Below are 24,517 nucleotides of genomic sequence, written 5' to 3' on the forward strand. Positions count from 1 at the left end.
ACTGACACAAATAATCTTTTAACTGTGTGTAATGGACATTCTTTCCATTGACTTCCACTATGAGAAGCAGTCTTCCCATTTACCATTAATGTAAGTGGAGACTTTTTCTTTGACCACCAATGTAAGGGGGCACTTCTTCACTGACCACCAATATAAGGATGCACTTCTTCACTGACCACCAAAGTACATGGAATGTTTTCCACTAACCTCCAATATAAAAGAGGGCAATTCTCCACTGCCCACCAATGGAAAGGTGCATTGATTCACTGACCATTAATGTAAGGGGACCCTTCTGTCACTGAACATCAATTTAATAGCTCTCCCTGCCACTGACCATCAGTGTAAGAGGGCTTGTTTCTTTGCTTATTACTGGAAAAAAAAATTGTGATATAGAGAAGGTAGTGTGTTAGAAAATTAACCAGCACACCACTGCATACACCCAAAGCTGTATAGTTTGAACAGCATTTTTAGACATTTAATACATTTGATTATGTTTCTATTGCATAGCAACTAGAAACCTATTATATAGTGGTGTTTATAGTAATGGACCTGTATAACATCTATGGCAGGTGTGTCCAACCATGCGGTCCAACACAAAATCATAAACGTGTTACAAATGTTGATTTTTTGGAATTATTTTGAAAAATGTGTGTACATTCAGCAAACATGTGGCTGAAGAAAAATTTGATAGTGTCTCTTTAAATACCCCACTCTTCACAATCACGCCTTATTCATGTCATCAGTTTTTGGCAGCATCTGTGTTTGTGAGCAACTATTTTCAAGGATGAAGCACACAAAGGGCAAAATTAAAACCAAAATATCTGATGCGCACCTTGAGAATTTCTACTGCATCCATCAAACCAAATATTGATGCTTTCATTCATCAAAAACAGTGTAAAATTTCACTCTAGTTTTATGTTGCCTTCTTTTACTTTTATAATAAAAAAAATATTACAGAAAAATGAAGTTTTATTTCTCAGGTACATTATCTATATCATTGATCGTTAACCTGTGATCTTCTGCTCCTCAGCTATCCTTATTGTTAGTGTATTTTATGTGTGGCACAAAACATTTCCTCTTCTTCCAATGTGGCCCAGGAAAGCCAAAATGTTAGACACCCCTGATCTATGGAAATTATCCAGTAATCTATTCTGTAACCAAAGCGAGATAAAGACAACCTCAAAGGAAGGTAGTCTCATTGTTTTGGGCCATGTGTTGTGACAAAAGACAGTCTGTGGCTAATAACACAAAATAACAGTGAAATACAAGTACGTCATAAAAATTTATCAGCACTGGACTAATTTTATTGAGGTATTAATAGCTTTCTGCTATCAAGGTTACAGCAGTGCATTAATTATGGCGAGACAGCTACAGAAATGTTTGCCATAAGCACTGAAAATCCCAAAACTCCAAGGTTTGTGGTAATATTCTTACAGTACAAAAACAACTTTTACATCTATTGCAAAGTACTAAAAAGCGTCAAGTGTAATTCTAAGTATGTGGCAAAGCAAGATACCCTCTTTGCATGACTTTGAATGCTTGTACAGCAGGTAGAGGCGGGTCTTCTGGTGCATTTTGCTGGTTTTGTTCAGTGGCTGGTGTCATTTTGTTTTCTAAATTTTCTTGGCTTCCACGAAGTCCAGGGAAAAAACAGTAATCTCCAACTTGCTTCAGCAAGAGTGGCCCAGATCCATCAGGGTTAATCATCATCAATGGTCCTTCTGGCAATGCTTGGAAGTTAGATGATGCAGGGATTGCAAAGTATTTGTTATCAGGAGCAGAGTTCTTGACATTATTCTGCATTGGCTGAACAGAAAGTGGTTTCTCCATACTAATCACATAACCCAATTGATCCCCTGGTGGCTGAGGTTTACATGATTGGGTGGTTTCTTTAGGAAGATTAAATATCTCAGCTTGGCATCTAGGGAGGCTAAAATACCCTGGATGCTTTGTTTCATTTGAAACTAAATTTGACATTGACTGAGCACCAGTGAACATCAGATACGGTCCATTATAGCTCTTTTTAGAAAGACCTTTCATATCCTCTGATGCAGGCATTGTAGTAATGCCACTTTTCCCTCCAGTGTCCAGAGATTCACATTTGCTCTGGTCAGGCATGATCTTCTCCTCTGCTGGTGGTGGTAATAAATTAGATCTCAGCAGACAAACACCAGAATTTAGAGCTTTCTCTGTCACCAATTCTTCTGCTGATTCATACGTTGACTGTGTTGCTACTGGACTGCAAATGTTCAAAGAAAGTTTAAGACATGAAAACAGTCATTGACAAAATAAATACCTATAAAATAAAATATAGGTTCAATAATTATAATAATAACATAAGAAAATGGCACATGATATAAAAGGAAATCGCTGAGAGTCACAGTAATGTCACTTCTATTTAAGACTTCTTCAGCAGAAGACATTGTGTCTCTGTATTCATCTATCAATGTTTCATCTATGTAAATGAATGTGATTGAGTCTTATTTTCCCATTTTGATGTAGAATATAGTTAAATTATAGAAAGATGCAACTATAGACACACACACAGCATAGCTTAGCCCCCTTGCTGCTCACAGGATTTGATTGACAGCAGCAGAAGCCAATGGCTTCTGTGACCAGAGAGAGAGGAGAGAGCTTCCAAAGATGGGGACAGCTCTGGATCAAAATAGGACTCACTCAGGTAAGTATAAAGTGGGGGGGGAGGGGGCAATACAAACACTGTGACATTTTTACTTTATTGCAGGAAATGCATCAAGGTAAAAAATGGCCAGGCTTTAGAACCACTTTAAATCTACATATATCACATACAGTATGTCTGCTCAGCCTGGTGTTTAAACTCGCTATGTGTTGTGACCTCCTGCATTAGTTCTGAACACAGGCATAGAAAGTTTGCTGCTGATGGAGCACAGATATATGACTCGGGGATTTAATTCTTCCTTAAGCTGGGTATAGATGTATCCAAATTCGGCAGGAACAAGCCAATTTTGGTATGTGTGTAGACCTGTCTGTTCAGTAGAAGATGCTTGTTAGACCTGCTTCTGTTGAATAGCCCTGCTGGAAAACCAGCGTTCTATCACCCATTGGCTACAGTGTTGTTACTGCTATGCTAGATAAATATCCCTGGCCGCCCAGGTGGGAAGGGGTTAACCCAAGTTCCAATGTTTCCCAGGCTTGTCTATGCTCTGCCCCCCACCCTGTACTGCTAGTAAAAAGGGGGAAGGCTCTGCTCAAGGGGCTTGGAGCCATGGCTACGCGGAAAGAAGCGCAAGAGGTTGATCATGAAGATGTAGCCACTAACAACCTGCAAAGCACCCTCTGGGGATGTCACCTGGACCAGGACATTCTCATATTTTGGACTACTGTCTGGGGAAGGTGTGCATTGGCCAGCCTGTGAATAAATAGTTATGAAGAGATTGTTGATGTAATATTAGACTGTCGTGTTGAGTGTGTCCAGTAAAGGTTAACTGTTCTGTACCTGGTCTGACGTTATTGCATTTTGCAAAAAAAAGGACCTGTTTTACACACACGGGGTGAAGAGGAGTACATAACGTTTCTAATGGTAACCATCGCAAGGGAATGATTTGACAGACAGACAGTGGAAGTACAGTACCGGCAAGGGTGACATGTTCTCTGCACAGCGAGGAGAGCACTTCGCTGTTTACCTCCCTAGTAGTCGGTGATTTGGTTAACCTGGACCAAACTCACATGGCGGAGACTTTAGGGAACTAGCTGCAGATATAGGAGCCGTTAATCAAGTCAAAGTCATGCATGCAGAGGGGTCCACTTGGGCTCATGACAGGACTTATACGCTATTACTGGGAGAGAGGTGATAGGAAGAATCAGTGGAACCGGACATAGCTCTGCAGTGTTCCCTTCGAAATGTTACATTCTGTAGAGGTGTATGTATCATAAGATAGTGTGGCTCATTCAGTAAACCACAAGTTGTGATACAACTGCACCAGGTGTACAGCTCGCTTTTAATCTGGGGTGTCGCCTTAATGCTGCATTGGCATTAATGCGGCCCTGCCTTTTCCCAGGCATTAGCAGGGTATATACCTGAGAGAGATAGGCCCTGTTTGAATACATTTGTAGGCGGGGCCAGCTCAACCTTCTGAGGGGGGTGTAAGAATACAATAGTGAAGTGGGGGTGTTCCTTGCATCCACATCACTTGTGTGGAAGCTGGAATCTCTCCAGTTTTTTTACATTCAACCCACTGGTTGACTGAAAACAAAAAAAAACTTTGTCTGTATACCGTACTTTAGACCTGAATTCAGTATTTCTGTATTAAATACTTTTGTTTTATATCCGGCCTTTGAATGAGCATATCACATCACGTTAAAATGCTGTGTAAAATCTCCTATTTTCCTGTACTCTTGTCCTTTGGGAAAGCCTAAGGCTCATATCCAACTTATGATCATGTCACTGGTGACAGAATTGTTAGGAGTTCACTTAGTTTCTCCTATGGTGTTGCTCCTTCACTATGATGTTTTGATCAGAGACTTCCATTAGGTAAAGTGGCAGCTGAGCCTCTGTGATTCTGTGCTGTGTGGGACACCCTGCCACTGTAACATGAGCCTAATTCCAAGCTTGTGGTCCAATAGGCCACCGTTTCTGAACAATCCAAGTCCTGCAGTCTATGTATGCATGAAGGAAATAGCCAAAGTATCTGATTAATTCCTCTGGTACTCTACAAGCCTAATAGATCATCATGCTTTTAAACTGGATCTGAACTGAAAAAGTGCAGATTTGCGGTTATAGTAAACTTTTAGAAATGTTGTTTACTAACAGTACCCTCAAATACACCGATGAGCCATAACATTATGACCACACACCATAACCCATTCAAAGTATGGATTCCACTAGATCTTTGAAGGTATGCAATGGTATCTGGCACCAATCAGTAGCAGATCCTTTAAGTTTTGTAGTGTGCAAGGTGGGGCCTCCATGAATCAGACTTGTTTTTTCATCATATCTCACAGGTGTTTGATTGTATTGAGATCTAGAAATTTGGGAGGCCATGTAAACACCTTGAACTTGTGTTCCTCAAACCATTTTTGAATTTTTTCAGACAAGGCCATCTTTTTCCATTGCTCTGTGGTCCAGTTCTGAAGCTCACATTCCCACTGTAGGCGCTTTGGGCTGTGGTCACAGGTCAGCATGGGCACCTGACTGGTCTGTGACTACATGCCCCCATATGCAACAAAGTGTAATGCACTGTGTGTTCTGACACCTTCCTATCAGAAGTAGCATTAGTTTTTTCAGCACTTTGAGCTACAGTAGCTCTTCTATTGGATCCAGGGGCGGACTGACAACTCATGGGGCCCCCGGGCAATAGGGGATCATGGGGCCCCTATGTCCTTGCCCAAACTCAAAAAAGCCTATGAAAAAGGTACCAGGGGCATCTCATGGGGCCCCCTACTGACCCTGGGCCCTCGAGCAGTGCCCGAGTTTCCAAATGGTCAGTCTAATTGGATCAGACTACATTGGCAAGCTTTTCCTCTGTATGTGCATCAGTGAGCCTTGACACTTTTGACCCTGGTGCTGGTTCTCTGGTTTTCCTTCCTTGGACCACTTTTGGTATGTCCTGACCAATACAGACCAGGGATATGCCACCGGAGCTGCAGCTTTGGAGATGTTCTGATCCAGTCATCATGCCATTGCAATCTGGCCCTTGTCAAAGGCATTCAAATCCTTATGCTTTTTGCTTGATTTCGGGGACAACATGTTCACTTACTGCCTAATATGTCCTAACCCTTTTTTAGATGCCATTGTAATGAGATAATAAATAGTATTCACTTTGCCAGTCGTTGGCCATAATGGTATGGCTGATCGGTGTATGTACCCTGAGTCTGGAATTTCTCCTGAAAAATAGCAATGTGAATGTGCCACTCCTGTACCTACAGCCGTATATCTTCAGTGTGAGATCTAAGGTGCTGTTGCCTATGACTACTAGTTTCACCAGATCTGGAATGAGATTTGTTGATGTCACTATTCATGTGTCAAACGAGCCAGAATGGTTGGCTAGAAGCTATTGTCCTCCCCAGTTTATGAATGTCCTGCACAGTCTGACAATAAGAAAATGACATCAGGCTCAAATAAGGTAAACAGAGAGGACTTTGATATAGTGGCAATATTTTCTGAACAGCATTAGCAGTTCACAAAAAGCTTTTTACTTGATGCCTGGAGTTGATTTTTAATGTATTGTTACGCACAGGCAATAGGTTTGCTTTAATGGCATTGCTGCTGATTTATTTAATCATTCTGAACATTTCAAATCCCATAGCAAAATGCACTTTATTAAATTTAGTTACTATTGATTCTCTATCATTTTAAAATACCATTGCTGGAAAACCTCCACCTTGTGCAGAAAGACTAGCTGTTAAAACAGTGACCTTGTTTAAACTATGAGAGATGCCTCTTTCTGATTATGTTGTCTATGCTGCATCAACCCACCAATTAAAACTCACAGACATTTTAAGCAGTGGCGGTGGCAAGGAAGAGAGTTGCAGTTTTACAACTGACATTTCTTTGTGGCAGCTACTGTAGATTAAAAGAATCTAGTTTTTACACAGGTTGTAGTGTTAAATTGTTAGATCAGAATTGTTTCTATGCTGTATTGCAGTTAAACATTAATGTGTTTCTACAAGCAGCAACATTTTTTTTTAGTTTTAGATAAAATGGGTCCCATATCTGCAGCTAGTTCCCTAAGGTCTCTGCCACGTGAATTTGGTCCAGGTTAACCGAATCACCGACTACTAGGGAGGTAAACAGCGAAGTGCTCCCCTCGCTGTGCAGAGAACATGTCACCCTTGCCGGTACTGTACTTCCATGTCTGGCTGTCAAATCATTCCTTTACGATGGTTATTCTTAGCAACTTTATGTACTCCGCTTCTCCTCGTGTGTATAACACAGGCCCTTTTCTTTGCACCATGCAATAACTTCAGACCAGGTACTGAACAGTTAACCTATACTGGACACGCTCAACATGACAGTCCAATATTACATCAACAGTCTCTTCATAACTAACTATTCACAGGCTGGCCAATGCACACCTTCCCAAGGCAGTAGTCCATAATATGGGAATGTCCTGGTCCAGGTGACATCCCCAGAGGGTGCTTTGCAGGTTGTTAGTGGCTACATCTTCATGATCAACCTCTTGCTCTTCTTCCCATGTAGCCATGGCTCCAAGCCCCCTGAGCAGAGCCTTCCCCCTTTTTATTAGCAGCACAGGGTGGAGGGCAGAGCCCAGACAAGCCTGGGAAACATCAGAACTTGTGTTGACCCCTTCCAAAAAACAATGCACATTTTTTTGCAGGTAAATCAACTTTAATGTAACAAACAACCAATAGACACAACTTGAGTAAGTGGAGGTCACATTTCCTGTCTAGAGTGGTGCTCCAGTGTGAGCTGCAAGGCACAATGATTGCTGCACTCGGCTCCCACAGTGATCATTGTGCTCTGAGATCCGAATTTGGGGATGTCTGTGTGCCTCAGACCCTGAGACAGCCAGGCACTCCATTAACCCCTGATTGCTGTGGTACTGGTATAGCATGAAGATGTGTATTCCATGAAACTATGTATCCCCTACAGCAACTGTGCATGCACCAGATTCAGGCAAAATAACCCGAGCGCCAAGCTGCAGATCTTCATGCTACACCCTGACAGCCGAGCGGGTTAAGTCCTTACTTGCCTTGCAACCGAAGAGGTGCCTGGTACCTATGGTTGGTACATATCTTCATGCTACACCAGAAGCCTAGGAATCCAGAGGGGGCTAGGGGCTGTCAGAGGGGTGGTATTTGGGGAGGTTGGGGATGATTATCTACTTGCCCATACAATGTGCACGCATACAGATACACTGATAGGTCTGCAGGAGACCTGCACTGCCCCAACGATCGCTGGTGCTATGCTTTAGAGGCTCCGGAAACAAATTTTAAATGCACATTTTGTGCCTGCACAAAAAATGGGCATTTATTTTTTTTTATTAAAAAGGTGAACTTTTCCTTTAAAAAAAGACAAAAAAAACTTTGAGTGGATGTCGCATGTTTCCTGTTGAGAGCGGAGCTCCTGTCTGCAGCCATTTCTTTGTTATGGCTGCAGACAGGAGCTCTGCTCTCAACAGCAAACAATGTGTCCATTTAATGTGTCCATTAAAGTTCATTTTAAAAAGGTAGAGTGAAGGTTACATGTTTCCTGTTAAGAGTGGAGCTCCAGCTTGACCCCTTTGTACCATTATGCTATCTTCTGTTCTCACTCAAGATGGTCTCAGCTTGAAATACATTTTTCAAAGTGATTTCTCAACATAATAAAGCATGGAGACATGGATAGAAGAGCGAGTTTGCTTTTGATGGAGATATTTCATGTTCCTTATTATGGCTCAAGAATACACAAGAATGCATCCCAAGCCTGGTATAGGGATGGTTTTACCTTAAATGACCTAATGCTATAGGATTGCCATTACTTTGAACTGACTAACTGAAGAAATGTGTGCTATCTTCCTGAAAAGGTAATACCACTTTCCAAGAGTTATGATTGGTCATTATTACTACCAAAAAGTCCTGTGTATACCACAGTCAAAATTGGAGCAAGTTAGTCTCTCACCAGGGCTGCACTTGCATGCGTCCAGGGGCGGACTGACAACTCATGGGGCCCCCGGGCAATAGGGGATCATGGGGCCCCTGTGTCCTTGCCCATACTCAAAAAAGCCTATGAAAAAGGTACCAGGGGCATCTGATGGTGCCCCCTACTGACCCTGGGCCCTCGGGCAGTGCCCGAGTTTCCAAATGGTCATGCGTCTGATTTGATCATCTGCCAAGTCATAGAAAAACGGGTGGGACTGTTTTTTTAAGAGGCATCTATAGCTAAGTTTGTTATTATATTTTCAAAATATTATTTGTTTTACATTTGATATCTTTATCTGTCATTAATTAACCACTTCCCTGCCACCCTATAGCAGAAATAATGCTGCAGGGGTGCACAAAATCACGTATAAATACGTGATATAGTATTTCCGGGTAGGGGGCACGCATGTCCTACCTGCACCATTTGCGGCTGTCAATCACCGGGTCCTGGCCGGTTATTCCCCGCCGGCACCCCGTGATTACCGAAGATCTCCGACGGGGAGGAGGACTGCTTTGTTTATCAACAGTCCTCCTCCCTGTCGGCTCGGACACACTGACATGGCCTCCATTAGTACAGTGTCATTGCTTTTTTTTTTTAGCACTGATCACTGTATTGGTGTCACTTGGGATGTCAGTGACACCAAGTCAGTTTCCCTCAGTGTCAGAATGTCCGCCGCAGTGCTGCTATAAGGCGCTGATTACCGCCATTATTAGTAGAAAGAAAAAAAAAATTCCAGTATCTATACTGCTATTTGTAAACGCTATAACTTTCACGTAAACCAATATTATTTAATTATACTTACCTGCTCTGTGCAGTGACTGTGGACAGATCAGCCACAGATCAGCCACAATCCTCTTCTCAGGTCCCCTGCTGGCACTCCTGGCCCCTCCCTCCTACCAAGCGCCCCTACAGCAAGCAGCTTGCTATGAGGGTACCCAAGCAGGCTTGCTCCTGAGCTGCTTCTCTGTGTGCCCATTCACACACAGGTGTGCCTCTGCCCTTCTCCCAACTCTCTCCTCATTGGCTCACTGGCTGTGATTGACAGTAACAGGAGCCAGTGAGAAAGGGGAGACCCAGGACAGCTGAGGCCCCTGTGCACATCGCTGGATAGAGATGGGGCTCAGGTAAGTATTAGGGGTGCTGCTGCAAAAAAGAAGGTTTTTACCTTTATGCATAGAATACATGAAGGTAAAAAACCTTGAGCCTTTACAACCACTTTAAGGAGGAAAGTCCAATAATTTTCCTTTAGTGCAACTTCACTTTATTCCTAAAGCTGCTGCTTTGGTGAAGCTTATTATAGGTTTGTTGGCAGGATAACAGCTATCTAAAAGGTTTGCTCTATTGAATCTTATTAAGGGTACTTTTTTGCCAAGAAATGTTTCATGGACGAATCAATAGCTGTTTTTTTTTTTTGTTTTAAACTACTACACCCAAGGTTCTGTCATCTTCTTGTTAGGTTGCTTCCTATCATCTGCTTAGTCATCTAAAAACCTTTCCCCACTTCCTAGGACAGTGAAAGTAGACCTATGGGCAACAAAAATGTGATACATGGTACAGTCTGTCATTTGCAGTAAGAGCAGTTTTTGTTTTTCTAAATTCTCCTTGAACCAACTTTCCATTAGAGGCTACAGTCTACAGCATGACATTCTGCAGAGAAATTGCACAGCAGAGTTGTAGGACAGAGTTGGCTTAGACCAGTGGTTCTCAACCTGTGGGTCGCGACCCCCTTGGGGGTCCAACGACCCTTTCACAGGGGTCCCCTAAGACCATCAGAAAACACATATTTCCGATGTGTAAAGAGCAGCTACTGTGTAGAAAGCAGCTGCTGTGTTGAAAGCAGCTACTCTGTTAAAAGCAGCTACTGTGTTGAAAGCAGCAGTATTGGAGGTAAAACGACACACATGAATTATAATTACTGGGTAAATAATTTTATGGTTGGGGGTCACCACAACATGAGGGACTGTATTAAAGGGTCACGGCATTAGGAAGGTTGGGAACCACTGGCTTAGACGGAAGGTAGTTTTGAATGAAATCTATGTAGGAGGCAAATTAAAGCCCAACTGCAGCTAACAAGTTACAGCAACAGTTTTTAATCATCTTTTGAGAAAAAATAACATTTAAACCGCATGAATAAAGGATGATCATTGTAAGCACCCCTGTCAGTGCTAGATGATTTGTTCCAACCCCTGTAAATAAAACATATGCTGGACAACTTGACTTTTTGAAATTAAACATAAATAAAAAAAACTATTCTACTGGCAGGATCAACAAGTAATAAAACTAAATAAATATGTTCTAGGGGGACTCAGAAAAACAAAAAACTACTGTAAATGCCATTGCCAGACTGCATCATATAAATTATTTTGTAGTGCGTCAATACAGTAGTTTCACTTTAAAGGGGCAGCAAATAGTAGGCTACAATTTTGTGTCCCTAGTTAGAACTGTCCTAGCTAGATCCCTCCTACATTTCATATGTTCCCTCAAATAGTTTCAGTTAATTGCAGACATAGGGTTTGGAAAGTCATTGCCTTTTTACACTACACAAACACCCACTTGGGGGTAAAGGATCCACAAGAAAAGAAATCCCAAAGAGAAAAAATCTGTGGCTTTGAAAATTATTTATTGAACACTGTAAGATATCAATATGGCAAAAAATAGTACCTCCACAAAAGTAAAACACAATGACAACATTGTCATATCATAAAATCACCCACCTGGGCATTCAAACATACCTGCCATTCACACTGGAATATGCATAACATGAAAATGGGGCTATGTAGGCTGCAGACCTCATAGAATTAACTGAATGTAATGTCATATGCAATATCACTGCAACTGAATGACAGTATAGAGTTGCAAACTCACAGGGGCCCCTGAATAATCACAGGTAGGTTGTATATCAGCGTAAAAAATCCAAGCGATCATAGTTATGGCAGTCCACCAATCTGAGGATGTATATGCCCAATGCTGACACACATAATCCTGTGTGATGGTCTTTACTTGCAATCAAATCATGTAAAGTATGGCAATGATAGCACTGACAGCGGCAGATAAACAAAAATCCAGCACTGATAGATGGCAGCCACACATGACAGTGACCTGTGGGGGAGTATATAATGAAGCACAGCCTCTCGCTGCTTGCAATTGAAAAGAGTCACCAGGTGTGTAGCTCTCGGCTGAGCAATCACAATCCAAAGGATGAATTCCAATGTGGACACAACCTGGGCCATTAATATAAGCTCAACGCTCCAGATATGGGGACTGATACCGATGGATCCTGATTGGCTGTATGGTGCTGTTGGTCACGCACTCCAAAAAAGACTGCAGTGGCAGATCCAGTGTGGCACGGCTGATTGGTAATTCCATGTAGCGGTGTCTGAATGTCCGGGACACGTTGACGTCACAGCAGTGTCCTACTTTTTACCATCCTCAGCCTTGCTGTGGGGTTCCTGGGCTTAACATTTCTTTCTGTATATATATATATATATACACACACATGCATACTGTACATATATAGGCAGAGGGACAGGCATGACAGGGTGAATAGTGGGGTCAACCTGGAGGAGGTTAAAAGGCAGTTTTGTTTTCGAATGTGTCTTCTTACCTGATTGGTAATGGCAAATGTTGGGAGTGGTCTCAAGACATAACGGGGAGTGGTGAGTCGCCAGAGTCTGGCCAGTGATTCTATGGTGAAAAAGAAGTTTCCTGCTCTCCCTCCCCATTGATGGTCATGGTTGCTCTTATGTGGTTGTCATAGCAGCCTGGCAGTTGTCGGTCTTTGGAGGAGGTAGAATTAAGGATAACTCCAAACGTCGGTGTGGTTTCTTTATTGTATAGGCTTGGTTTGGGGGAGGGGGGGGTATATGGCTCATATTTTACATATTGTTAGTGTGGAGCTGTCAGGGAGAGCTGACAAGTCCATATTGGGATGGATAATGTGGTATATTGTGCTATACTGCAGTTTGCAGTGGTGGGCTACATATCCTTTGGTACCTTGTTCTGTAACATGTACATCTTGAACACATGTTCCAAGCCTATACTTTAAAGCGAGACTTCACCCTAAAGGGGATGTTCCACTTTTCCTCCTCCTCCCTCCCTCCTCTTTCACTTTTGGCACATATTTTTTTTCAGGGGTGGGGGGAAAGGGCGTCTACTTGGTTTTGACAGGTACAGGTCTTAAGCAGAAGTTCTCCTCCCCCTCACTGCCTGCATCCTTCTGGAACATGTCAGAGGTCCCAGAAGGCTGCAGAACTATTCACTAAGTGCAGTGCGACTGGGCAGCTGACTGTAAAGCCGCAAAAAGTCACAGCTGGCTTCCCACAGTTAAGGTACTGGTGCCGGAGACTGAATACTGGTGAAGAAACCGGCTTGGGTGCTAGATCCTTGGAAAGGTGAGTGTCTGTTTATTAAAAGTCAGCAGCTACAGTTTTTGTAGTTGCTGATCTTTAATTTTGGCTGAATAGACTGGAGAAATTATTTAGGGATTTGTGTATTTTCAATGTAGTCCTCAAAGCCACATAAAAAATGCCCTGTTTCCGTTGTACAGAGGGGCTGGTTTGAAGGCACATGGAGGCCAAAAGCAACGTAGATGGGTTATAGGTGAATATGGAGCATGTTGTGTCAGTAAGAATGATATCATAGTCACCGCATTACATAATAAATTTAGATTAATGTCAGCTAGGCAAATGCACTACAGACCTGTGTTGAAAGGCTTTTTTTTTCATTTCCAATGGATTTTTTTACAACAGCTGGTCAGATCCCACCACCTATACTGTATCTGACAAACAACAGGTTAGATATGCCACCAACAGGTAACAAACATGGGATAAACTCACACCATACTGTCAAAACTACATGACAATGACACCCTCAGTCTCACCCTGCACAAAGATTTTCCAGCTTGCGGGACCACAATTTAAGTGCCAGCAGATGCTGGAGTTGGCTAACTAAGGGTATATAGGCATTGTCCCCTTTATGGTGTTATATTTCATTTAAAGTGGAGTGTAAACTGAAAAATAGTGTTTCGTTCTTTTCTTTGTTCAGAACCATAGCAATCTAAATAAAATATATTTGTTGAAAGAGTAATATGGAGTTTTTAATATAATGATTTTGATAAATACTGTAAGCAGGTAGATCTCCATGCCCATTTTTTGTGTTTACCTATAAATTTTTGCCCAGTTGTTTATAGAGCTCAGTAGCTCAGTCTACAAATTACACACACAAGTGAATCATCAGAAGAGGACTTACTTATCTGCTCTCCGTCCTCCCCCCGCCTGCTATGTTCAGGCCCAATGGCGTTTCAATCAGAGACAGAATTTCAAGAAAAATGTCTGCTGTCTCTTGTGCCATGGGTGCTTTACATATATATTGTACATTCACATCAGTCCCTAACCCTCAAGGGGTGTACAATCTAAGGTCCCTAACTCACATTCATACATACACATACTAGGGCCAATTTAGACAGGAGCCAATTCACCTATCAGCATGTCTTTGGAGTGTGGAAGGAAACTGGAGTACTTGGAGGAAACCCACGCAGGCACAGGGAGAACATGCAAACTCCAGGCAGGTGGTGCTGTGGTTGGGATTCGAACCAACGACCCTAGTACTGCCAGGTGGAAGTGCTAACCATTTAGCCACTGTGCTGCCCATTAAATATATATTTCTACAACAAAGGTTATATACTATTGGAAAAAGATAAACATGAACTGTATTATGGGGAGTGGTAGCTCTTGCTTAATGTGCAACTGTGCACAGCATACTTGTAAACCATGGCAGACTTAACTCTGAGTGTTTCTTTCTCTGACGCTGACAGGTCTGTGATCTCCCTTGCTACTTTGTCCCAACTGCTGACAATTTCTCCTATTCTTCTTCCCTCCAGCCATTGGTCAGCCACTGCTAATGTAATTCCTGTACATGCATGCTGACGTTAAACTATTCTGGCTCCATTATCAGCTTACAGATGCCAGGAATGGCCAGACAGTGTACACTGTACTGCACTTTGCTGCAGGCAATTCACACAAAAAAATAAAAAGATTGCTAGAAGGAAGGAGAAGTCAGAAGACGTCTCCAACCATTTTTAGGCTTTAGTTCCACTTTGAGTTTGAAACATGTATAAACTACAGTTAGACTATGTATGTTTCTGACACACCATATTTTATTGACGTTAATCATTGACTAGGTGCTTTAAAAGAACAGCTGGCACTACTATTTTTCAGACACCTGGTGCTGGCAGTATATAGACAGACTCCAGAAAATGGCACTATATTTTCTTAACATTCAGCAGTTTGTATACAGCACATTTTCAGACACCATAAGCTAATGCTTTACTTTTTTTCTTACATCATTTAATGACATTAAACATTTTATTGGAAACATGTCTCCTAATTTCTTCTTATTGTTCACTGTATATGCAATTCACTATGTGACATGTATATTCTCTGCATATCATAAAACTTTATGGAAGAAAACAAAAAACATTTTATTGATAAGAGATGGTATTTTGCTTGGCTACAAGCACTATAGCCTTTAATAAAACACCCTGGATCTTACAATTACCTGATTTGCTAAACACAGTCCAACATTGTCATCAAGGATGAGTAGGGCCTACTCTGCCTCTCCAGCCATCATCATACAAAACTTTTTTGTAAAGTGGTACATAAACATGGCTATACTCAGGGGATGATGAGATGCACACTATTGCGGATAGTAGTGGTGCTTAATTACCATATTATAAGCAAATTGTGGTTCATTTAGACTACATTTTGGTGCATAGGGCTTCCATAAAAGATGTTTCGTAATTTCTTACGTTTAGAATAAACAGTTGTAGAATTGAAAAATAGTTGGATCAATAAAGAAAAAAATCCTTCCAAATTAATCAAACAAATGCTTTCAAGCAATGGCCAGTACACAAACCTTGGGACCATGTGCACAAATGCATGACAGCAAAGTTAGATGTGTATATGCACAGTAGGGATGAACCGACAGTTGGGTGTGTGGCACCCAAACTTTTGCCTGTTTGACCCCCCTGTTCAGCAGGACTAGAACATCTTATATATAAGCTTCTATATATAAGTTCAGGCTGTAAGTGGTTCCCAAGGAAGTAGTGGTTGCTTGCACCCACTGCATCCCAAGGAACTGCTGATATCACTATGAATCCCCACCATGTAAGCAAAGAGGCAGCAGTGAAATCACTGCCCAAATATGTCATCCCTACCGCTTCTCTTAGATAGCTGATGAGAGCTCGGGGAGCTGACATTCGGCTGTGAGTATCACTGCGATCGGTCAAAAGTGCCAAGTTTTTTCTCTGTGAGTGGGCAGGCAGCAGGCTACATTTTATTTTGTCTGTGGGGAGGTGGTATCTGGTGTCCCTCTTATTGTTAAGAGGGGCTTCCAGAATCAGATAAGCCCCTTGTCCACACCCCCCCCCACAATCACCAGCCAGGGTTGTGGGGAAGAGGCCCTTTTCTTGTGCTTTTGCCAAGAGGATCCACCATGATAAGGTACCCTCAATGTTGAGAGCATATAGCCTGATATGGTTCAGAAGAGGGGGTGAATACCAGGCTACAGATTAAGAGTCTGGTATAGATTTTTAGGGGGACCTAATGCATGGCATCCCCATAAAAATCTGTATGAGACACAAGAGTTTGGAATGGATTTCCTGGGGGACTTCACACTTTTTTTTTCCATGAGGTACCCCCTTAAAATCCATACCAAGTCAAGAGGGTCTGGTATGAGTTTTGGAGGGACTTATGGATTTTTTTTTCACTTCTTGCCATAGTATGTGCTACAGCAAAAGTTATATTTACACACGTGTGTACAGGAAGACTATGGCATGAATATTAATGCATGATGCAGGTCAGAAATCCCCCTTCCCTTTACAATTATCCCTTCTATTTTATTTTCCTCTCAATTTTGACTTTTATCCTCTTGTATTTAAAAATTTTCTTTCTGCAACGCTTTATTCACATTGCCTGAGAAGTATCCATATGTACAATTTTAGTCCAGCCCTCAAGTTAATGTCAACAGTGTATTATTATAGCTGTGTTTTTGTTTGTTTAGTTTGTATAATTTGTCAAAATTCTGAAAAACCTTATTTATTCACCAGTAGAAACTCAGCTCATTTTCTAGTCTCTGGAAATAAAAACCTGACAGTAATGTAACCTTATCCCCACTTTCAAAAACTAAAAAAAAAAAAGTTTTGGGTGCAAGTAGGCTTTAACAAGGATTCAGTTACAAAAACATGTGGTGTATATGTTCAAAAATATTTCAGGCATATAAAATACAGAAAGGGTCATAATTTCTCACCTGATCGGAACACATATTGAAGGTTTTTCCTCTTCTGCATAAAAGTCTTGATGTATGAATGGGCTCAAGTTCAGTTTCCAGTATCCCTTACAAAAAACAAAGCAACATTTCCATATAAATATGTTTTAAGTGCACTACAATATTTACATATGTGATTGTCCTTCCACTAGATCCATGGAGTTATCAAAACTAGGAACTACGAAAACTCGTACACATAAATACTAGTAGCGTCACTAACGCTGGTGTCACCTGGTGCTGTAAAACATGATGTCACCCCCCCAGGCTCCAGATCAGCTGGGTATACTATCTAACCCAGGGTTTCTCAACCTTTTTTCAGTCAAGGCACCTTTTAAAATTCTGCACAATCTTGAGACAACCCATTATAAAATGTAAAAAACAAAACTAATAATTTTATATAATACAGCAGCCTCCACATGTGTGATCCAACATTAGAGGTAATTTATTCTTCCAAAGCAAATACACCTGACTAACATTCCAGTGTTTTTCTACACCCTCAGTTTTCCTCCCTCACTGATGGAGAGGGTCAAGGAAGGGGCAAGCAAGGATGCTGTGGAGGCCAGAAAAGAGAGAGCCAGCCTAATCCAGCAAAGAGGTGACCCAATGCAGCAGAAATATCCCAATATATTCAGCAAAGAGACAGCCCAATCCAGCAAAGAGACATCCCCATATATTCAGCAAAGAGAAGTCCCAATCCAGCAAAGAGATGACCAAATCCAGCAAAGACATCCCCACATATTTAGGAAAGAGACAGCCCAATCCAGCAGAGACATCCCCATAGATTCAGCAAACAGACATCGCTAAAGTGAAGAAATAGTTTATTTGGCTGGGGAGTTTTTTTTTAAATTTCTACAGATCACAGTGCTGTGGGTCCTCTCTGCCTCCACCAACGTCCCCTTTCCTCTCTGCTAAATTGGCCTGGTCAGTAGTGGAGGAGCTGAAAAGCACAGCATTCTGGGGGGGAGGGGGCTCCAGCCATGTTTGGAGCCTGGTCGGCTGGGCCCCTCAGGATGCCTGAGACCCCTTCCTGGTTGTCACCCTTTTGGCGGCTGTCACCTGTGAGCGAGCCACCCCCCTGCACACCCATAGTGATGCCACTGATAGATACATTGTTTTTAAAGCTCAAGTCAAGTCCTTTGTACAAAGGAGTGGTAGTTTTTCATATTTGCACCTTTTTAGAAAATACCTAGACTTCAAAAGTATACTAATATAAGACATATAGACCAAAAATTGGTAATGCTTGGATTACAGAAATACAGAAATATTTTATGAGACAAATATTTTAAGCCCATAAATAGAAGGCCAACCTTATTAAGACAGTTTAAAAAAAGTCAATGGGCCATGATCAGAGACCCTAAATGTTATTTGATAATCCAGAAAGGGAGTGATGGTCAACAGCCTGATTCAGTTTTTCCAGTAGTAATGTCATAATTGGATCATCATTTCTTCCAAAGTATAATTAAAGTATACACTGATCATCTATAACTGGGGTCTCAAAACTGCAGCCCATGGGCCGGATGTTGCCCTTTGCTTGCTTTTCCTTCCACTGATATGAAGCACTATTCCTCCCACTGACCGCAATGACGGGGCACTGTTCCTCCCACTGACCCCAATGATGGAGCGCTGTTCCTCCTATTAATCCCAGCGATGGGGCACTGTTCCTCCCACTGACCCCAATGACAGGGCACTGTTCCTCCCACTGACTCCAACAACGGGGCACTGCTCCTCCCAGTGACCCCAATGACGGTGCACTGTTCCTCCCACTGACCCCAGCAACGGGGCACTGTTCCTCCCACTGACACCAGCAACGGGGCACTGTTCCTCCCACTGACACCAGCAATGGTGCACTGTTCCTTCTACTGATACCATAAATTAGGAATTAATTATCCCACTGACACCAACGATGGGGCACTGCTCCTCCCATTGACTACAAAGCCTAGGGTATGGTTTAGCCCCACTGATGCCAGGACATTTTCTACTCCCACTGGCCACAACCCAGCTCCCCTAATGTTTGAAGGGCAGTAAACTGGCTTTTTGTTTTAAAAGTTTGGAAACCCCTGATCTATAACATTATGACTACTGTCAGGTCAATGGAATTATTGATTATCTTGTTACAGTGGGTGAAAGAGGGTGGGATATATTAGGCAGCAAATGTACATGTTGCTGATGTGTTGAAAGCAGAAAAAATAGGAAGTATAAGGATTTGAGCAACTTTGACAAGGGCTAGATTGCAGTGGTCAGGATCTACCAAAAGTGGTTCAAATAAAGAAAACTAGAGAAGTGAACCAGTGACAAGGTCATGGAAGGCCAAGGCTCATTGATCCATGTGGGAAGCGAAGGCTGGCTCGCATAGTCTGATCCAATAGAAGAGCAGCTGTAGCTCAAATTGCTAAAATTCTGGTTCTGGTAGAAAGGTGTCAGAACACAGAGTGCATCATAGTTTGTTGTGTATAGGGATGCATAGCCACAGACCAGTCAGGGTGTCCATGATGACCTGTGTCCACAGCCAAAGGGCCTACAATAGGTATGTGAGCATCAGAACTGAACCACAAAGCAATATAAGGAGGTGGCCTGGTCTGATGAATCATACACTATATTGCCAAAAGTATTGTGATGCCTGCCTTTACACACACATGAACTTGAAAAGCATTCCAGTCTTAGTTGATAGGGTTCAATATTGAGTTGGCCCACCCTTTGTAGCTATAACAGCTTCAGCTCTTCTGGGAAGGCTGTCCACAAGGTTTAGGAGTATGTCTATAGGAATGTTTGACCATTGTTCCAGAAGTGCATTTGTGAGGTTAGGCACTGATGTCAGACGCGAAGGCCTGGCTCGCAGTCTCTGCTCTAGTTAATCCCAAATGGTGTTCTATAGGGTTGAGGTCAGGACTCTGTGCAGGCCAGTCAATTTCCTCCACCCCAAACTCATCCATGTCTTTATGGACCTTGCTTTGTGCACCGGTGTGCAGTTATGTTGGAACAGAAGTCCATCCCCAAACTGTTCCCACAAAGTTAGGAGCATGAAATTGTCCAAAATGCCTTGGTATGCTGACACCTTAAGCGTTTCCTTAACTGGACCTAAGGGGCCAAGCCCAACCTCTGAAAATCAACTCCACACCATAATCCCCCTCCACCAAACTTTACACTTGGCCCAATGCAGTCAGGCAACCAAGTTCTCCTGGCAACTGCCAAACCCAGACACATCCATCGGATTGCCAGACAGAGAAGCGTGATTCATCACTCCATAGAACACATCTCCACTGCTCTAGAGTTCAGTGGCAATGTTCTTTACACCACCACACCCAATGCTTTGCATTGCACTTGGTGATGTAAGGCTTGGATGCAGCTGCTCAGCCAAGGAATTCCATTCCATGAAGCTCTCTATGCACTGTTGTTATGCTAATTTGAAGACCACCTGAAGTTTTGAGGTCTTTAGCTATTGACTCTGCAGACAGTTGGTGACTTCTGTGCACTGTGCACATCTGCATGCGCTGACCCCAGTCTGTCATTTTACATGGCCTATAACTTCATGGCTGAGTTTCTGTTGTTCCCAGTTGCTTCCACTTGTTTATAATACCACTAACAGCTGACAGTGGAATATGTAGTAGCAAGGAAATTTCACGGATGGACTTATTGCACAGGTGGCAACCTATCATGAATGAGGAAAGAACAAACAGAGGGTGCACAGGCCTAGTGCATTACCATAAAAAATGTTTAATAAGAAATAAAGTAGGTGTTGTACTCACAAATGACAATAAAGTCACGGCACAACATAAAAGAACAGCTTAGTCAACACCGTGCTGAGTAACAGTCCGCAATAGGGAGTGTAGACATCCAATAGGCTAACGCGTTTCGAGGACTTGCCTCTTCCTCAGAGCCAGAGTGGTGCCCAGCCACAGGAGTCATGTCCATCGATACCTACTGCGTTGGGTGTTTTTCTGCATCCAATGCAGTATGATTGAGTCCTAAATACCCATCTACTTTGTAGTCCAAGTTACCATTGTCTGACCAAAGTTGACATACATATTTCTATTTCTATCTCTATCTCACAGTATGCCTTTTTCTTTTTACTCACTAGTGAGTGACCTTTGAGTAGTTTGCTCTTGCTGGGGTCGGGTAAGGAATCATCCAACCTTTTCTTCAACCTGAAAAAGAAACATAGTTTTTTCAGAATGCTAGCTCAGAAATGAACACTGTTCTGTGTAATGTGCTCCTTAGGGTACCATTTTACTAGCTTTAACAATTGATCACATAATCCTCTAATCGATCACAAGCAATGCTTGGTCATATAGATAATGTAATTTGAGGTCACCCATGTGGTTTTGCATATAAAATGCTCCTTGTTACCATTTACACTCACCTCTTATAATGCCTGAATGCAAAAAATGCAAACAGTGATACAGTGACAGAGATTACAAAGGCAAATATGCATATGACGTCTGTTGTTAAAACTGCAAAAAAACAAAAAATGAAATCTTATTCTGGGTAAGTTTCAAAAAGCAATATATAATATGCAACAAACAATGGCAACTAATCAGCAATTTTTATTGTTTTGAAGGTGCTAAACTGATGAAAATCTCCACAGGCCACCACAGCATTTAATCCACACTGTGCCTGCATTTTACAAACTCTCTGTGATGGAAGGAAAGTCCAGTCACTTTATTCCTACTGGCACTTTTTTCTCATTAAAATGAAAGGAGGCATTACGATTTGCTTTACCCTCAGTTATTAAGTAGTTACATTTCTTATTTTCTTAATCATCAAAAGGTAAAAAAAAATGCTTTCTAACAAAGGCTTTGGTGTCCCATGGACCATTGATTTATTTCTGCTCTATACAGTTATACAGTTTGGTGTTTGCAAATGTAAGAAGAAAACACTTGTATGGTGTGTTGATCTAGTCTCATGTACTGCTATACGTTTAGGACATCAAACCACATTTAAAATCCTGCTAAGGAGTAATGGCATAGTATACACAGTATATACGTCAGTGATTGAGCACTCCCAGACCCGTTCATGCAACGGTTTGGGTGAACTTAGTGTAGGATATAATCTTAGGCATCCTCCAAGGACACATCAATGAAACTACCCTTTGAATTGTTTTGTCACAAAAGAGTGAATCAGCAAAGCCCTTACAGTGGAAAAAACTAACAGTAGGGTCAATAACAACACACATTATGAATGTGAAAAGAACAGAAGAAGTATGACAATCACAGGCATTACCGAAGGTTGTCTTCCAGGAACAGCTCTGGCTCCATTCACTCCATGTGCCATTATACAGAGACTTTTCATCAGGCTTTGCACGCACCTTGGCTTTGTAGTTCGTTGAGCCCTCAAGTTTAGAAACTGGAAAGTAATATTCAGGTGGATTGCCGGAGACATTGACCAATGAGTAAGCAGGACATTCTTGTTCTCCCTGAAGTGACATACGGGCAATGGTTAAGGTAAGAGCTTTTGCACATGCCCATATATTAGGCATTATGGCTGTACAGAGTGAAATATGCTTGTTGTGGAAAATTTTTGTTTTGTAAAATATGCTCGTAGATGACTGAACTCGAGTGCTGGCGTTTGCACATGTATAGCTGCGTACTGCATTTTTGTAATGTATGTCTATGGGCAAAAATACACTGCAGCTGTGGCTCCTGGGAGCCACAACAACAAGCATAATTTACTCTGTATAGCTGTACGCCTAATATATGGACATATACAAGAGCTCTAATTTTCGCATGTTAGGAACTAGGAAACAGCTGTCTGTCTGAAGTATGGTGACTGAAAAAGGGAAAAGAACAAATGAAAAAGCAGGTAAAATACAAAAGAATGACTTGGGATAATATTAGAGAAAATGCCACATTAAAATATAATTCAGTAATATTATGCAGAACTGTACCTCCTTCCAGTAACACAACTGGTATGTTAATTGGATAGTGGAATAGTAAACCTTTGGTGGGCTCCATCTCAGTGTATATCCATCCTTTGATTGGTCTTTTATTTTGAGATCCATAGGGGACTCAGTCTGAACTGCGACAAAGAAAGATAATCTAATATGTAGATTCTGACAGTAGTATGTCTGTGATCAGACTTCAGCGACCTGGACTTTCAAACCGAACAATAAGGATAGCACATATTATATGAAAGTACAGGTGAAACTCAAAAAATTAGAATGTTGTGCAAAAGTTCATTTCTTTCAGTAATGCAACTTAAAAGGTGAAACTAATATATGAGATAGACTCATTACATGCAAAGCAAGATAGTTCAAGCCATGATTTGTCATAATTGTGATGATTATGGCTTACAGCTCATGAAAACCCCAAATCCACAATCTCAGAAAATTAGAATATTACATCCAATCAATAAAACAAGGATTGTACATAGAACAATATCGGACCTCTGAAAAGTATAAGCATGCATACGTACTCAGTACTTGGTTTGGGCCCCTTTTGCAGCAATTACTGCCTCAATGCGGCGTGGCATGGAAGCTATCAGCCTGTGGCACTGCTGAGGTGTTATGGAAGACCAGGATGCTTCAATAGCAGCCTTCAGCTCTTCTGCATTGTTCGGTCTCATGTCTCTCATCTTTCTCTTGGCAATGCCCAATAGATTCTCTATAGCAGTGGTTCTCAACCTTCCTAATGCCACGACCCTTTAATACAATTCCTCCTGTTGTGGTGACCCCCAACCATAAAATTATTTACCCAGTAATTATAATTCATGAAGTGTCGTTTTACCTCCAATACTGCTGCGTTCAACACAGTAGCTGCTTTTAACAGAGTAGCTGCTTTCAACACAGCAGCTGCTTTCTACACAGTAGCTGCTCTTTACACATCGGAAATATGTGTTTTCCAATGGTCTCAGGTGACCCCTATGAAAGGGTTGTTCGACCCCCAAAGGGGTCGCGACCCACAGGTTGAGAACCACTGCTCTATAGGGTTCAGGTCAGGCGAGTTTGGTGGCCAATCAAGCACAGTGTGGGCAGGTGCCAAATCCTGCTGGAAAATGAAGTCAGCATCCCCATAAAGCTCGCCTGCGGAAGGAAGCATGAAGTGCTCCAAAATCTCCTGGTAAACGGCTGCGTGGACAATAGGACTTAACAAAGCACAGTGGAACAACACCGGCAGATGACATGGCTCCCCAAATCAACACAGACTGTGGAAACTTCACACTAGACTTCAAGCATCTTGCAGTGTGTGCCTCTCCATTCTTCCTCCATACTCTGGGTCCTTGGTTTCCAAATGAGATGCAAAAGTTGCCCTCATCAGAAAAGAGGACTTTAGACCACTGAGCAACAGACCAGGTCTGTTTTTCTTTAGCCCAGGTAAGACGCTTCTGACGTTGTTTGTTGTTCAGGAGCGGCTTGACAAGAGGAATACGACATTTGAAGCCCATGTCCAGGATTCGTCTGTGTATGGTGGCTCTTGATGCACTGACTCCAGCCTCAGTCCACTCCTTGTGAAAGTCCCCAACACTTTTGAATGGCCTTTTCCTGACAATCCTCTCCAGGCTGCGGTCATTCCTGCTGCTTGTGCACCTTTTTCTTCCACACTTTTCCCTTCCACATAACTTTCTATTAATGTGCTTTGATAC

At 42.1% G+C, this 24,517-nt stretch overlaps 1 protein-coding gene across 1 annotated transcript in view; it reads right to left on the reverse strand.

The window, feature by feature from the left end:
* Positions 1–1,282: 1,282 nt before the first annotated feature.
* The window catches only part of CSF2RB (colony stimulating factor 2 receptor subunit beta), a 70,272-nt gene continuing 47,037 nt past the window's right edge, over positions 1,283–24,517 (reverse strand). The window contains exons 9-14 of the mRNA XM_089681948.1: positions 22,824–22,954; positions 22,160–22,352; positions 21,300–21,390; positions 21,015–21,084; positions 16,925–17,010; positions 1,283–2,239 (exon numbers count right to left, since the gene is read on the reverse strand). Coding sequence (XP_089538074.1) covers positions 1,492–2,239; positions 16,925–17,010; positions 21,015–21,084; positions 21,300–21,390; positions 22,160–22,352; positions 22,824–22,954 — 1,319 coding nt within the window. The 3' untranslated portion in view covers positions 1,283–1,491. The remainder of the gene's footprint in view (positions 2,240–16,924; positions 17,011–21,014; positions 21,085–21,299; positions 21,391–22,159; positions 22,353–22,823; positions 22,955–24,517) is intronic.

This window comes from Staurois parvus, unplaced genomic scaffold (assembly GCF_062004578.1).
Source record: "Staurois parvus isolate SC_StPar_1 unplaced genomic scaffold, SC_StPar_1.0 ptg000282l, whole genome shotgun sequence".
NCBI classification, from domain to species: Eukaryota; Metazoa; Chordata; class Amphibia; order Anura; family Ranidae; genus Staurois; species Staurois parvus.